This window comes from Bufo gargarizans, chromosome 2 (genome assembly GCF_014858855.1).
Source record: "Bufo gargarizans isolate SCDJY-AF-19 chromosome 2, ASM1485885v1, whole genome shotgun sequence".
Lineage (NCBI taxonomy): Eukaryota > Metazoa > Chordata > Amphibia > Anura > Bufonidae > Bufo > Bufo gargarizans.
The window spans coordinates 520,038,085-520,056,002 of record NC_058081.1 but is presented as its reverse complement, the minus strand read 5'-3'; the positions used below and the strand labels follow the sequence as shown (position 1 = coordinate 520,056,002).

The 17,918-nt window shown below is 46.6% G+C and overlaps 1 protein-coding gene across 1 annotated transcript in view; it reads right to left on the bottom strand.

The window, feature by feature from the left end:
• WNT5B (Wnt family member 5B) overlaps positions 1-17,918 on the bottom strand; it is a 100,826-nt gene that overhangs the window by 29,325 nt on the left and 53,583 nt on the right. Inside the window, exons 2-3 of the mRNA XM_044281380.1 lie at positions 3,332-3,456; positions 1,163-1,410 (exon numbers count right to left, since the gene is read on the bottom strand). Coding sequence (XP_044137315.1) covers positions 1,163-1,410; positions 3,332-3,456 — 373 coding nt within the window. The remainder of the gene's footprint in view (positions 1-1,162; positions 1,411-3,331; positions 3,457-17,918) is intronic.

Genomic DNA, 17,918 nt, shown 5'->3' with positions numbered 1-17,918 from the left:
AGAAGTGGTACTGTGCAGTGTCTATATATACAGAATAAGAGCAGATACTGAGAATTACACCCAGTATACAGGACAAGAGAAGTGGTACTGTGCAGTGTCCATATATACAGAATAAGAGCAGATACTGAGAATTACACCCAGTATACAGGACAGGAGAAGTGGTATTGTGCAGTGTCCATATATACAGAATAAGAGCAGATACTGAGAATTACACCCAGTATACAGGACAAGAGAAGTGGTACTGTGCAGTGTCCATATATAGAGAATAAGGGCAGATATTGAGAATTACATCCAGTATACAGGACAGGAGAAGTGGTACTGTGCAGTGTCCATATATACAGAATAAGAGCAGATACTGAGAATTACACCCAGTATACAGGACAGGAGAAGTGGTACTGTGCAGTATCCATATATACAGAATAAGAGCAGATACTGAGAATTACACCCAGTATACAGGACAGGAAAAGTGGTACTGTGCAGTGTCCATATATACAGAAAAAGAGCAGATACTGAGAATTACACCCAGTATACAGGACAAAAGAAGTGGTACTGTGCAGTGTCCATATATACAGAATAAGAGCAGATACTGAGAATTACACCCAGTATACAGGACAAGAGAAGTGGTACTGTGCAGTGTCCATATATACAGAATAGTAGCAGTTACTGAGAATTACACCCAGTACACAGGACAGGAGAAGTGGTACTGTGCAGTGTCCTTATATACAGAATAAGAGCAGATACTGAGAATTACACCCAGTATACAGGACAGGAGAAGTGGTACTGTGCAGTGTCCATATATACAGAATAAGAGCAGATACTGAGAATTACACCCAGTATACAGGACAAGATAAGTGGCACTGTGCAGTGTCCATATGTACAGAATAAGAGCAGATACTGAGAATTACACCCAGTATACAGGACAAGAGAAGTGGTACTGTGCAGTGTCCATATATACAGAATAAGAGCAGGTACTGAGATTTACATACTGAGCGTGAGATCTTCAGGAGGGCGTAGGAGCGATGTTTAAAAAAATAAACGGGTGGCAGCATTAGCATCCCGCAAGTACAGGTATTTAGCGCCTATAAGTAAAACAGATGAAAGGTCCTCTTTAAGATGAAGGACTTGTTTTTCGGGGCGATCTGTAGATTTCCGGTGCTCTTACCTATCTGCATGACTCTTCCGAAGACGGACGCGTTATCCACCGTGCTGCAGTTCCATCTCCTCTGTTTGAACTGGTGCTGACATTCTTTAATCCCTGTCTTGGCCCCTTCCCCAATGTATACCATGTGGTCCTGGTAAAGGTGGCATAGCTTCCTCTGACCAGGGGAGAGACCGGTCAGCTGGCTGCACAGAGGCTGCGCGCCAATTATATACATTTCTGGCCTCTGGATTGGGTTTAGGGCCAATGACCTAAAAATTAAAAACAGAGAAGAGGCTGAGAACAGCCAGACTGCAGAAAATTAAAGAGTACCTCTGCCCAGAACAGTCAAGATATTTGCACACCATATACACGGTACCAGCTATTAAAGGGGTAGTCTACTACAAAAAACTATTTCCTCTAACTGAGGCCTCTTTCACACGGATTAGGTCCGGATGCGTTCATGGAAACTCGCACTATTTTGCAAGCAAGTTCAGTCAGTTTTTTCTGCGATCGTGTTCAGTTTTTTCCACGTGAGTGCAATGCGTTTTGATGCGTTTTTCACGCACGTGATAAAAAACTGAAGGTTTACAAACAACATCTCTTGGTAACCATCAGTGAAAAACGCATCACATCCGCGCTTGCTTCCGGATGCAATGCGTTTTTCACTGAAGCCCCATTCACCTCTATGTGGCCAGGGCTGCGTGAAAAACACAGAATATAGAACATGCTGCGTTTTTCACAGAACGCAGAACTGATTCAGTGCGGTTGCCATGCATTCACGTCACGCACTGCACCCGCGTGGAAAACTCGCTAGTGTGAAAGGGGCCTAAGGGAACATTCACATGTCACATTGCTTTTTCAGAACCACTGAAGTCTTTGGGTCTATTCACACGGCAGCTTTATTAACAGCCCGTGAATAACGTCTATCAAAAAAACAGGACATTGGGGGGCGGGGGGTTTAATGGCCATTCTTCAGAAAGGCACCCATAAAAAAATGGGTGTTAAAAACTGACCGTTTTGCGGGGGTTATTTTTTTTGGGGGGGGGGGGGGGGCACAGTCCTGTGAATGTAGCCTAAGAGTCTCTGTATAAGGGCTCATGCACACGATTGTATTGTTTTTTTTGCGGACCGTATGCGGAACCATTCACTTCAATGGGTCCGCAAAGAAAAAATAGAAGTTACTCCGTGTGCATTCTGTTTCCGTATGTCCGTATTTCCGGACTGCAAGAAAATAGAACATGTCCTATTATTGTCCACATTACAGACAAGGATAGTACTGTTCTTAGGGGCCAGCTGCTCCATTCTGCAAAATACGGAATGCACACGGACGTCATCCGTATTTTTTTTGCGGATCCGTTTTTTGCGGACTGCAAAATACATCCGGTCGTGTGCATGAGCACTAATACACACTACAGACACTAGAAAGAGGAGACATATGATGTGCAGGGGTATTTAGGGTGTGGGTTCACTGTATATAAGGGGGACAAACAACATAACTGTCTGTAGAGGATACATAGGAAGGAGATGTAAAGTATCAAGTGATAGTATCCATTCTCACCTGCCTCCCCTGAGCACAAGAGCTTACACTTCCCATTCTATAGACTCATTCTCTCATGTATCTCACCTGTCATCTGTACAGGGAGCTGCACTTCATGATCTGTGTATTTATTCCTGGTCTCATATGTAATAATATAACATCCCTCCCATATCTAATTATGCTAGACATCTTTTGGGCAGCTTATACATTTGCAACAATGTATCAAAGCCTTCCTTTGTCTGTTACTAATATTACACAAGACCCCCACCCCCCATACACGCACACAGAGCTTGCATTTCACACTTTTGAACAACCATGTATCACCCCCTTCTCAGTTACCCCCTCCCCCCATCATACACTGTCATCTGCCCCTTGCACACAAAACTTGGATTTCACCATCTTGTAATAACGTATCGAACACTTCCTTGCTGTAACCCCCAAAAAATTCCTAAAATCCCCTCACCCTCCTTATTCCACCCTCACCTGGCAGAGACTGCACTTGACACTCTTGGTACAGGTATTCCAATACCTGAATACAACAATGATGCTAGCCCCGCTAAACCCCTCTTGTTAGTCCACCCATTTCTATGCCAGTCACTACACCCTCATTACGTGTCCTCGGTGCTAACCTCCTATTGCCCCCAGGTACTTACCACCAAGAGTTGGCCCCAACCAGGGGCAGGAGGGCAGTGACCAGCAGCAGAACCAGCGGCGAGCTCCCCCTCATGCTGCCCCCCGGACAGCAGCGCTCCGCGTATCTCCAGCAGCTCAGGGGTCCCTGTGTGAGAAGGAGACTGGTGAGTCTGATGAGTGAGGGTCCTGCCAAAGCCAGTCAGGAGAGGGTCGCTCTCTGCCTCCCCCCAGTGCCCAACCCGCGGCACTACACTACACCCCCTCCTGCTGCTCCGCTCTCATTAACATTTTATTACCTGGGGAAGTAACTCAACTGTGTTCTGGGGCCAGTGACCCTGCAGAGTGCAAACACAGGGGAGACAGTCCCAGGCCAGAGAGACTGCCACATACAGAGCGAGACAGGCCAGAGAGACTGCTACATACAGAGCGAGAGAGGACAGAGAGAGTGCTACATACAGGGGGAGACAGTCGCAGGCCAGAGAGACTGTTACATACAGAGCCAGAGAGGACAGAGAGACTGCTACATACAGGGGGAAACAGTCCCAAGTCAGAGAGACTGCCATATACAGAGCCAGACAGACTGCTACATACAGAGGGAGACAGTCCCAGGCCAGAGAGACTACTACTTACAGGGGGAGACAGTCCCATGCCAGAAAGACTGCCACATACAGAGCAAGACAGGCCAGAGAGACTGCTACATACAGGGAAAGACAGTCCTAGGCCAGAGAGACTGCTACATACAGGGGGAGACAGTCCCAGCCCAGAGAGACTGCCACATACAGAGTGAGACAGGCTAGAGAGACTGCTACATACAGGGGGGGATAGTCCTAGGCCAGAGAGACTGCTACATACAGGGAGAGACAGTTCCAGGCCAGAGAGACTGCTACATACAGGGGAAGACAAGCCAGAGAGACTGCTACATACAGGGGGAGACAAGCCAGAGAGACTGCTACATACAGAGCAAGACAGGCCAGAGAGACCTCTACATACAGGAGGAGACAGTCTCAGGCCAGAGAGACTGCTACATACAGAGGGAGACAGGCCAGAGAGACTGCTACATACAGAGAGAGACAGTCACAGGCCATAGAAACTGCTGCATCCAGAGCAAGACAGGCCAGAGAGATTGCTACATACAGAGGGAAGCAGTCCCAGGCCAGAGAGACTGCTACATACAGAGAGAGACAGGCTAGAGAGACTGCTACATACAGGTGAAGACAGGCTAGAGAGACTGCGACATACAGAGAGAGACAGTCACATGCTAGAGAGACTGCTAAATACAGAGGGAAACAGTCCCAGGCCAGAGAGACTGCTACATACAGAGCGAGACAGGCTAGAAAGACTGCTACATACAGAGGGAAGCAGTCCCAGGCCAGAGAGACTGCTACATAAAGGGTGAGACAGCCACAGAGACTGCAATATACAGGGTGAGACAGTCACAGGCCAGAGAGAATCCTTCATAGCAGGGTCAGAGGGCCACAGACCAGAGAGACTGCTACACACCCTGTAAAGTGCAAACACAGGGGGAAACAGTCACAGCCCAGAGAGACAGCTACTTACAGAGGTAGACAGCAGACCTCCCTCTGTCCCTCTTTTGGAGGGACAGTCCCTCTGATCTGAGGTATAGATTTGCATTATTAGATTCACAATATTGACCCAGAAAGTGTTTCCCTGGTTCCTCCCTGTATATTAGATCCCCTCGTTTATATTATTTCATGCAGTTGGGATTTTAGAAATGTCTATTATTTTGCACTACTTCGCAAGAGCAAACTATTGAAGTGTATAGATATGCAGGAAAAATTGGGCTTTTCCACACACAGCCACAGACTGCCTGAACGGCCATGAGGCTTGCAGACCCATGCACTTGACTACATTGGGCACCGATGTAGAACTTGGCACAGTAATGGGCACCCAGGGGACCCAGTGTACAGGAAGGTGACAAATCCATGATGTGATATAACGCAGCTGCTTGTCGCTCTGGGTTTTGTACCGATCCAACCTTAGGATTCCTGACTGCAGATGATGTCATAGGATGAAATGGCATCCAGACCCAGAGATAAGGCCTCGTGTCTGCACCCATTGCTGTTCCGCATTTATCTAACTAGCACCTCGAAATACATAAACACAATCGCAGGAAAGTCTTGGATTCATCACAGCAAAGAAAGTCATACTTGGCATGTGTCAAATTTCCCCAGCAGCCGATCTCCCCAAAGTGTGAGGCCCCCCCCAACCCCCCCCCCCCCCCCGTCACCACCTCGCCTGTGAGTGTATACATCAGATCATACTCATTACCGTCCAGGATAAATACACATAGTCTGCAGCTGTGCATGGAAGTATAGACTTAACCCTCTGCCTCCCTGAAGACCCCAATACTGCTTCTTTTACAGATAAAAATTAATTTCATATGGTATCTGTTAATCCAGAAAATCTGATAATTCGGCAACCAACTGTAATATAATCAGGAATTTACCTAGACCATAAACAGGACTTTCTCTGAATGACTCAAGGAATTGTACCGTAATAAATGGTTCTTCACTGAGAACATTTCATCAGATTCTAAATGACAACTTGCTGAGTGGTGCCAAAAGGGTTTGTGTGGTCTACATGGCCCTTTCATTCTAGAAAGTGGTGGTCTCAGATCACCAAGGTCACCTCTTTACCTTTATCCATGACCAGAAGATGATCCTGAATGGAATGGAAACTGCTGCCAGCACTAAGTAGGGGCTGAGATGAACAGTACAAACATACAGTTTGTGGAGTTATTATGAGGAGTAGTGAGAATATGAACTTTTATTCTGCCAGGTTGTGCTCCTCCAAATGCCCAGGAGGTGGAGCTTCACTCTGAAGTGCTGTTTGCATTGAGCTTCTTCACAGTCCCTCTCTTCTGCTCTAGTGACAGCTGTAGTGGTCTCCTGGATGGATGCTACAGCTGCATAGTTGCCAACTTTCCCAAATTTTCTGGGACTGTCTCAAATTTTCAGAGGAGGTCCTGGCAAATTTGGGCTGTCCCAGGCCCAAGTGGGCTTTTCTGGGTGTGGCTTAGATGCCCCTATTTTAATAACTAGAACATTGGTAAGTAAAGCCTCATTCACACATCAGTGTTTCACGGACGTGTGCTGTACGTGTTCTCCATGGACAGCACACGTCCCTATTGATTTTAACGTGTGTGATGTTCACAGTGTTTTACCACGGTCCATGGGTCTGTTTTTTTGGCATGGATGCATCACGCCCATTATAGTCTACTGGTCAGTGAAAACCATGGATGCAACAAGGATCATTAGGAAGAGATGCTTTGAAAATTATTTTTCACCTGTGCAGTGTCAGTGAAACACGGACAGCAAAAAGCGGACACGCGGACCCAACACAGATCCTTCAGAACTACACTGTGTGCCAGCCCCCTTAGGCCTCTTGCACACGGCGGGTCCGCAATACACTGGCACCGGCCTGTGTGCACTCCGCATTACAGATGTGGACCCATTCATTTGAATGGGTCCGCAATCACGGAGATGCAGAAAGGAAGCACGGATTGTAACCCCACGGAAGCACTACAGAGTGCTTCAGTGGTATTTCTGTCCGTGCCTCCGCACAGCAAAAAAAAATAGAACTTGTCTCGATTAGTCCCGGCCGCTGCATGGATGTTGCCTGTGCATTGGGGACCGCAAATTGCGGTCCCCAATGCACGAAACGGATGCACAACGTTCATGTGGAAGAGGCCTTAGTGTCCCCCAGAGGTCTTTTAATGATATATATATTTTAGGCTACTTTCACACTAGCGACAGGACAGATCCGACAGGCTGTTCACCCTGTCGGATCCGTCCTGCCTCTATTTCGCCGTGCCGCCGCTCCGTCCCCATTGACTATAATGGGGACAGGGGCGGAGCTCCGGCGCAGCACGGCAGTGCACGGCGAGAGGCCGCCGGACTAAAAGTACCGAATGTCTGACTTTTTAGTCCGGCGGTCTCTCGCCGTGCACTGCCGTGTTGCGCCGGAGCTCCGCCCCTGTCCTCATTATAGTCAATGGGGACGGGGCGGCGGCACGGCGAAATAATGGCAGGACGGATCTGACAGGGTGAACAGCCTGTCGGATCTGTCCTGCCGCTAATGTGAAAGTAGCCTAAAAAAAAAAAGTAAAAATTAAATAAATAAAATACAAACAAAATAAAAACACCCACACCAACCAAAGCCATTGCCATAGTCAGCCAATTCATGCAAAACTATACATAATTTATATCAAAATGACCAACACAAAATAGGCAACTTATTTTAATAATTTATTTTGGTCAGTTCTCATATTTAAAAATTAAGAGGCTATAATTTTGTTTTTGGCAGTTTTCCCAAAATAAAGCTAAAAAAAGAAAAAAAAATCTCAGAAAATCATATTAATAAAACGCTAATGGTGTCACGTAAAAAAAAAAAAAAAAACATTGCAAAAATAATTTTGGTAGTCTAACAAATCAAAAAATGTCTGGTCATGAATGTCTTTTCAGGCCTGGTCATTAAAGTGTTAAAGGGCTTTTCCAGGCTCCACATATTCATGACCTATCGTCAGTGTAGGTCATCAGTATCTGATTGTTGGGGGTCCGACACCCCCTACCGATCAGCTGTTTTCTGCAGTGAATGGAGCAGGAAGCAGAGGTCCATTCACAGCGTAGGGGTCATGGCGGGTTACTGCACACGGCTCCCATACACCTGGTGTCACTAGGTGTCAGACCGCCATCAATCTGACATTAACGACCTATCCTCAGGATACGGCAAAACGTATGCCAACTGATTGCATTCTAAGATTGATCCGTCTTACAAATGCATTTCAAGAAGGGATCTGTCTGTCCGTTTGTCATACGGACAAACGGATCAGTTTTGATTTTTTTTCACATTTTTACCAGTCTGCGCATGTTTTACGGTCGTGTGCATGAAGCCTAAGTCATCAATATCGGTTCAGCAGGGGGGTCTGAAAGTGCGCACATTCCGTCTCCCTTCTCTCTTCCTGCTCGCCATAGACATAGCAGCAGCTAGCAGGAAAGAGACAGGAGACAGCATGCGCGCACTGTGCGTGCCTTGACTTCATACATCTGATCGGCGGGGGTGCCAGGTGTAGGACCCCCCGATCTAATATTGAGGACCTATCCTGAGGAGAACCATTTTAATTCCCTGCTCTCACCAGATATAATGAACCCCTGTGTGATAATCCCAGTGAGAGCTGTAATAGCGGCCATAGTCACCCAGCTTTCCCAGATACAGATATAAGCAAGGGAGTTATTTCTAGTGTATTTGGGCCTTCGTTCCTGACTGTGTGCCAGCCTGTCATGGAGATTTGTGTCTGTTTATTTGAGCAGGGCCGGCCTCTGTACCTGCGTCGCTGCTCTCACCTGGACGGCAGATGTTGTGTGTCCATGGAAGCTGGTGGCACAGACTTTATTCAGGGATAATGGGGGTTGTAGTGCCAGGAACAGGTGGAATGTAAACGTTCTGCCTCATTTTTATATGACATCACCGGTGCCGCATCGCTGCGATTTCTCATACAATGACGCCGCGCGGAGGGAGATTTATGATCTTTTTTTGGTGTCTCTTATGGAAACATATCCAACTGAGCGTGCCGGATGAGCTGCCGTAATGTGAGCACCAGACAGTAGGGTCCAGCCCTTGTTAACCTCCCCCCATAGTATACATTGGCATCATGACTCTCTACCTATCTTCCTCTCAGCCCGAAAATAGAAGATTGAGATCAGAAAAAGACCTCCTGGTCCATCTAGTCTGCTGTTACATTATTTTATTTTATATCTAATTATTTGATACCTTTATTGATATATTTTGTTTTTTTATTGGATGTGGTATAGAAGGTGCAGGTTGTCACAACCCATAGAAAGGGTAATGGGCCAGGCAAAAAGTCTTGTTTTTCCAGGGTAGGGTGGCATTTATGCAGGCATAACATTGGCATTCCTAAATAGTTTATGGTGTTATCAGTGACAAAAAGGATTTACAGGTTTTTCTGGGTTTCATCCATAACCTTGAAAACCCCTTTAAAGAGAACCTATAACCTCTCCTAACATGTCAGTTTTGCTTCCCCCCTTATAAAAACTATGGTACTAAAAACTAGGCTACTTTCACACTTGTATTTTATTTGCAGGGCCACAGAACGGAGCAACGGATGCGGACAGCACATGGAGGGACGTCCGCTTCTTTTGCAGCCCCATTGAAGTGAATGGCTCCGCATCCGAGCCACCAAAACAACGGCCGTGTGCATGAGGCCTTATCCTAATGCATTCTGAATGGAGAGTAATCCATTCAGGATGCATCAGGATGTCTTCAGTTCAGTCTTTTTGACTGTTCAGGCAAAAGATAAAACCGCAACATGCTACGGTTTTATCTCCGGCCAAAAAAACTGAACACTTGCCTCAATGCCGATTTTTTTCCCCGTAGGAATGTATTAGTGCCGGAAGGCCGGATCCGTCCTTCTGCACAGACCGAAAAACAGGTGAAAAAAATAAATGCTGGATCCGTTTTTCCAGATGACACCGGAAAGACGGATCCGGCATTTTAATGCATTTTTCTGACTGATCAGGCATTTTTAAGACTGATCAGGATCCTGATCAGTCTTACAAATGCCTTCAGTTGGCATACGTTTTGCCGGATCCGGGAGGCAGTTCCGGAGACGGAACTGCTTGCCGGATCACTCTGCCGCAAGTGTGAAAGCCTTAGGCCTCATGCACACGACCGTTGTTCTGGTCCACATCCGAGCCGCAGTTTTTGCAGCTTGGGTGCGGACCCATTCACTTCAATGGGGCTGCAAAAGATGCAGACAGCACTCCGTGTGCTGTCTGCATCCGTTGCTCCGTTACGTAGCACCGCAAAAAATATATAACATGTCCTATTCTTGTCCGTTTTGCGGACAAGAATAGGCATTTCTACAATGGGCCGCCTGTTCCGTTCCGCAAATTGCGGAAGGCACGCGGACGGCTTCTATGTTTTGCGGAATCGCACTTTGTGGACTGCAAAAAAACGGAACAGTCGTGTGCATGAGGCCTTACACTGTTTCTCATGGACGAGAGCTACACAAGCAGCGTAATACAACGAGCGACACGTTTTTTGTATCTATGGTGGATTTTCCTTGTGACTCAGTGCAACCATGTGAATTTATTAGGGGGCATGTAATGGCCTTATAGTGGATGGGTAATGCAAGTTCCAGTTGGATCCCCCTCTGGATGCCAGGAATTGTGTCCTCTGACTGCCCCCCATCCTCCATGGTCTCGCTCTTCACCCTGGTGCTAAAAATACAGGTGACTGTTCTCACACTATTCGCCCCAGAGCAGAAATCTGGAAAGAGCCTGGAATGTGACCATCCTGCACCTACAGCAATACCCATCACACAACAATCCTGGCTTATCCGAGCTGTAAAAATTCCATTCTGTTTTATCTGTTTCTGGTAGCGGTATTAGGGGACAACTAATATAGCCGCCTTACAGCTTCCATAGAGGTTGTCATCCATCTTTCTCAGTCTCCTGAAGAGCAATTGGGTCTAGTTATGCAGCGATTCATTCCCTGCTCCATGGAAGGACGCAGCTCCCACGACCATATTTCTGCATAACTAGATTTACCATGAAGTAACTCTGGGTAACAATGCCCATACTGGAGTGATGGCGGCGATGTTGGCTGTCACTCAGCTTTCCCCAGAAACGGATATGACTATGAAACAGCAGAACAGGATATCGATAGAATAAGAATGGTGATATTACCAATTTGTACAGCACCAGTTTCCAGCTGTTGGAAACTACAACTCTCAGCATGCTGACAGTGACAGTTTTCCAACAGTCGGACACTCATAGGTTGTACACTGAGAGTCGACATTTTCCATCCAGTATTTTTGCAGTGCAGGGGCGTAACTATAGGGGAAGCGGCTGCGTTGGGGCCCTGACCCAGAAGGGGCCCATCCAGGAGGAGGAGGACTAAATGATTTTGTCAGGGCCCCCTCAACAGTATTACACAATGAAATGATATACAGTGACAGTATAGACCAATGATGGTGAACCTTTTAGATACCAAGTGCCCAAACTGCAACCTAAACCCACTTATTTATCACAAAGTGCCAACACGGCAATTTAACCTGAATACCAATATAGTGTATCTTCCATGTACTTTATCATTTAGCTATAATAACTGCCTACATTCAGTGCTCTGACTATGCCGTTCATAGCACGCCCTTCGCTGATGAATGGCAGGAAAAGTCTAAGGCTTATTGGTACACCATAGACTTTTTCCAGAGTGCGGGTGCCCACAGAGAGGGCTCAGAGTGCCGCCTCTGGCACCCGTGCCATAGGTTCGCCATCACTGGTATAGACTGTATAAAACGGATGGGACAGCTGCCGGCCCTGGTCTGAGAGAGCGATCTTTACTAGCCACAGGAATGGGAGCGACATGAAGAAGGGTCGCTAAAAAATTACTGGGGGATGGAGCCCCATTCAAAAATTTGCTGTGGGGCCCAATCATTTCTAGCTACGCCACTGGTGCAGTGGTTATGCTATATTACGGTGCGGACCTTCTAACATCCAGTAATGGGTTACCTGCCTCTGTAAGAGAGGAAATGACATATGACAAAATGTCATTGGACAGAACCCATGCCCCATCCGCTATCGGGATTAATCTTTTGCATTGGCAAACCAGACATGACTTTACCCATTACCAAAGCACATCAGTATTTTTTACATCCTCGGTGAACAAAACGTGACTTTTGTAAAGAAAACTGAATTAATGGGATCTGATTGGACTCCTTTCTGATCTAATCTTAGCTGTTTATTCACATTTCCAGCTCTGATTGACAGAAGTTGGCCTGCTCTCAGCATTAGTGCAGAGATCAGCCTGCATGGAGTGACCTCTACTGGCGGATTAAAGGAAGTACCTCCTGAAAGATATAAAGTCTTGTATAAGGGCTCATCCACACGAGAGTGTGCTGCCTGTGCCAAGCGTTGGGAACCACAAATTGGGGGGCACAGTCAACACATGTTTGTGTGCAAGAGCCCTAAGCAGGAGGAGACTCAATCAGATCGATTTGCAGAATTGTCTGCTGATGACTGATGGTGGATCAATTGGGATTAATTAGCAAATCAGACAGATGCAATATAAATACACTTTGTACAATGCTCAGTTTTTATTCACTTGCTGATGTGAACAATGGCTGTCTTTGTGCAGCGCTGCAGAATATGTTGGTGCTATATAATCTAATAAAATAAAACTATAATCCCAGGACATTGGCTGCGGCTCATCATATGTCCACTAGAGGGAGATGTCTTCTTCAAACTGGTTAGGGCAAGGGTGCATTCACACGACCGTAAGTGTTTTGCGGTCCGCAAATTGTGGATCCGCAAAACACAGGTACCGGCCGTGTGCTTTCCACAATTTGCGGACCGCACATGGCCAGCGCTATATAGAGAATGCCTAACCTTGTCCGCGCTTCCACACAAGAATAGGACATGCTCTATCTTTTTTGTGGGCCACTGGAAACAGAACAATGGATGCGGACAGCACATGGTGTGCTGTCCGCATCTTTTGCGGCCCCATTGAAATGATTGGGTCCGCACCCGTTCCGCAAATTTGCGGAACGGATGCGGATCCATTTATATGGTCGTGTGAATGCACCCTAAAAAAAAGAAAAAAGCTTTAGCTGGAGATACACAAACTAGTTCTATGCGATAAGCGTTTTTTTCCACTCTGATTTCTGTGCAAAAAAACAGCAGTGTAATATAGGACCAATAAATGTACACTTCACTTTTTTCCTTCCGTGCGGAAATAGACCTGCTGTGCGGATTTTGAAATCCACAGCATGTCAATTGTTAGTGCGATTCTGCACCTTATTTATTGTGACTTTGCCCATAGACTTCAATGGGATTGTTAACATAAACACAAAATCTGCTCCAAAACCAAGATACGTAGTGAGGATTTGTGCGTTTTATTTTTTTTGCGGTTTAAAGTAAAACTTGCTTAGTTGCCCATAGCAACCAATTAGACTCCACCATTCATCTTCCAAAGGAGCTCTGAAAAATGAAAGACCGAATATGGTTGCTATGGAAAACTAAGCTAGTACTTTTGATAAATCTCCCCCATGGATTTCAATGGGCATGCCTGGTCCAAATCATGGGCCAAAGTACCACTGTGTGAACACACAATAGATCCGTGTGCTGTCCATGGAGAACACAGACAGCACATGTCCGTGATTCATTGAAGAGTGAATGAAGCCTTAAAGGGGTTTTCCAGTTTAAGGCTACATGCACACAAACGTTGTTTGTTTCCGTGTCTGTTCTGTTTTTTTTGCGGATGGGTCCGCAAAAAATGCGGACAGCACACAGTGTGCTGTCCGCATCAGTATGTCCGTTCCGTAGCCCCGGAAAAAAAATAGAACATGTCCTATTCTTGTCCGTTTTAGGCATTGTTACAATGGATCCGCAAAAAAACGGATGGCATATGGATGTTGTTTTTTTTTTTTTGCGGTTCCGTATTTTCGGACCAGAAAACACATACGGTCGTGTGCATATAGCCTAATATTGATGGCCTTCCCTCAGGATAGGTCATTAATGTCAGATCAGTGGGGGTCCGACTCCTGGCAGCTGACTGAAGAGGCCGCGGTGCCCTGTTTAGAGCTGCAGCCTCTTCCTAAGCGGCAGCTTTGGGGCCCTGACCCAGAAGGGGGCCTATTTAGGAAGAGAAGGACTAAAAGATTTGGTCAGGGCCCCCTCAACAGTATTACATAATGAAATGATATACAGTGACAGTATAGACAGTGTAGGAAACGGATGGAACATCTGCTGGCCCTGGTCTGAGAGAGCGATCTTTACTGGCCACAGGAATGGGGGCGGCATGAATGGAAGGGGTTGCAAAAAAATTACTGGGGGAGGAGGGCCCCATTCAAAAATTTGCTGTGGGGCCCAGTGATTTCTAGCTATGCCACTGCATCTCGCCATTACTAAGGTGAGAAGAGACACAGTCACGACCAACTAGCGGCCGGAAAACAGCAGAGCGGTGCTCCGGCACTCTGCTATTTCGGTAGCTCTCATTGCTCTGCATGAAAGCTATGGAAACAGTGTAGCACAGCAAGCTGTTTCTGAAGCCGCATATGTCTTAGTAACAGCGAGATGAGACAACCCCTTTAAGATAGGAGGGGGTCCTGCAACGATCTGACACTTATGGCACATCATATCGATATACCATAAACGTCTCAGAGGAGAATTCTCAGAATAGCTATGGGATAACATGCTGGCTGTTTCCATAACTCGGACAGACTTTAAAGGGGTTCTCCAACAGCAATCAGTTATCCATGATCCACGTGGGTAGGAGGGTCAGTGCGGAATGGAGTGATCGCTGCTCCATTCAAATCGGAGAACAGACAGTCCCTGATTTTGTGATCAGTGGGGTCCCAGCCTTCAGACATTTTTTCTCTGTCCTGTGGATTAAGGGCTCATGCACACGAACGTATATTGTTTCCGTGTCTGTTCTGTTTTTGTGGGTCCTGGTCATGGAGAAACGTAAGTTACTCCGTGTGCATTCTGTTTCCGTATGTCCGTATTTCTGTTCCGCAAAAAAATAGAACATGTCCTATTATTGTCCGTATTTTTTGAGGACCGCAAAATACATCATCCGTATTTTTTGCGGATCCATTTTTTGCGGACCGCAAAATACATACGGTTGTGTGCATGAGGCCTAAGTGTTTGATAGAGACAGACAGACGGTTGCACGCACAGTCAGCGCTCTGCTGTTACTCCTCCAATTTTTACATCACAGCAGAGGATGAACCTCAGTTCTCTAAATATCAAAGATCTTGCTTGTTGTCAGTGAATGTAAATCTTATCTACATCTTCCCATGATGCATGTCTGTAAAACGCTGCGGAATATGTCAACACTATATAAGTGTGAGAAATAAAAATACATCCAGAGCCTGAAACCATGTCCTATTACATCCGCTAATAATCTGTTACAATAGCATCCAGGCCAGACAATCCTGAGGCCTCATGCCGGGCCCGTACTGCGGACTGGGGGGGGGGGGGGGGGTGCCGCATGCGGATCGCGGAGCCATTCAAATTGAAAGGGATCCGTGATCCGCATCAAACTGTCCGCATGCACTACTTTTTTGCGGTGCGGAGGCACGAACAGAAAACCCAGGAGTGCTTCCGTGGGCTTCCGATCTGTGCCCCCGTTCCGCACCGCATCCCCTGGATTGCAGACCCATATAAGTGAATGCGCGGTGCACACAGCCGGTGCCCGTGTATTGGGGACCCGCTATTTGCGGGCCACAATATGACCACGGCCGTGTGCATGAGCCCTGAGGTAGATAGCCTGGACAATACACTGATACATTGTAGAAAACGGACTAAACAGCAGACAGGTTGTGTTGAGGATGTGTTTAGAGGACTGTCCAGATTGGATACATTGTAACAAACCTTCAGCTGCGAGAAATATTTAGGTCAGAACAGGTTTTCAGCCTCTGGATATATATATATATATATATATATATATATATATATATATATATAAAAAGTTCATATTCACTGGCATCAAGCACAGATCTTGAAAATGGTAAGGTATTTAAAACACAAAAACTGATGTAAAGTAAAACATAGTTGTCCCTAGCAGATTGATTCTTTCATTTTACAAAGAAGCGCTAAATTGGAATTTGATTGGTTGTTATGGGCAACTAAATCAGTTTCCCTTTGTACCAGTTTTGATAAATTTCCCCCAAATTTACTTATGTGCCTATGCCAAAATCGGTGTAAAAATGGCACAAAGAGCATCTAGGGTTTCTACGCATTTTTCCATTATGCTGCACCAATATTGTGCCACAACTCTGGCATAAAAATCTGTCTCAAAGTAAGGCCTCATGCATACAACCTTTCAGTTTTTTTGCGGTCCGCAAACCGCGGATCCGCAAAAAACGGAAGCTCCCCTTGTGCCCTCCTGCAATTTGCGGAACGGAAGGCTCATTGTAGACATTCCTATTCTTGTCTGCAAAACGGACAAGAAGAGGACATGCTATATTTTTTTTTGCGGGGTCACGGAACGGAGCAACGGATGCGGACAGCACACGGGGTGCTCTCCGCATCTTTTGCGGCCCCATTTAAGTGAATGGGTCCGCACCCGAGCTGCAAAAACTGCGGCTCGGATGCGGACCCGAAAAACGGTCGTGGGCTTAAGGCCTAACTCAACCAACAGCTGGTAGAGGGTCAGCGAAAAGCGTCTATCCCTGGACCCTGCACCACATTCAGCCAGAGCCCCTGTGATAGATCTGCTGCAGGTCTACGTTTACCCCATCTGGGTCAAAGTATGCCAGAAAGTTTTCGTTCTACAAGGATTAAAGGGTTTCTCCATGACCAGAACCCACATTTAGGGTCCATTCACACGTCTGCAAAATGGGTTGCGGAACAGGTGCGGACCCATTCATTTTAAATGGGGCCGGAATGTGCTGTCCGCACATCCGGATCCGCACTTCCGTTCCGCAAAAAAAATAGAACATATCCTATTTTTGTCCGCATTTACTATGAGAGTGCTGGCGATGTGCAGTCCGCAAAATGCAGAACGCACATTGCCGGTGTGTGAATGGACCCTTAGAGGGCCACGCAGGGTGGAAGATTCTCTGCCAAGCTCCTGTCTCTGCCAGACGTGTGACCTGCTGTCTACCTGCCTGTCACCACCGCCAGCCAATCCATGCCCTCAGGGATGTAGGAATTGCATGTAGCATTTACTTCTCGGTGAACCCCTTTAAAGCTTTTTCTGAATTCAGAATATCCAGGCCTATCGTCAGAATAGGTTATCAATATCAGATAGGTGGGAGTCCAGCCCTTGGCGCCCCCACTAATCAGCTTTATAAGGGCTAATCCACACGACCGTATGTATTTTGCGGCCCGCCAAACACGGATCTGCAAAATAAAAGTGTGACGTCCGTGTTAAATCCGTTTTTTTGCAGATCCATTGTAACAATGCCTGTCCTTGTCCACAAAACGGACAAGAATAGGACATGTGCTACTTTTTTGCAGAACGCACTTGCAGACATATGGAATGCACACCGAGTCATTTTTTATTTTTGTGGCCCCATTGAAATGAATGGTTCTGACAAAACAAAATATAAGTTTGTGTACATGAGCCCTAAAGGATTATTCATCCATGGGTTTCAGCAGAGAATCCTCTGACAATCCACCATGCCCCAAAGTTTCCAATGGAACCAGAACTACACAACTCCGTCCATCGTGCAGTATACGGAGCTGGGTGCTGCAGCGCTGCTCCTATTGAACTGCACCATGGGTGGCGCTGTGTAGTTCCATCCCTGGAGCCACTGCAGAACAGCTGATCGGCAGGGGTGCCGCTGTTCTGCCAGATTTCTATAGCTTGCTGAAAGTCTATAGCGGAAGTGACGTGGTGCGCTGCGCAAGCGTACTTCAGCGAAGCATTCCTGCAGTCTCCCTTGCAGTTGTTCGCACACCGCACGTGCGCAGACTTAAGGGTATATCTTTCTTAAAGTGACAGTCATCGCCATTAAAACACAGCTCCGCCGCCACCCCCCTTCCCAGCGCTCATTAATCTACATTGATTTGTACCCTCGCAGGCTCGCCACGCATCGGGCTCGGCCTCGCTGCGCTT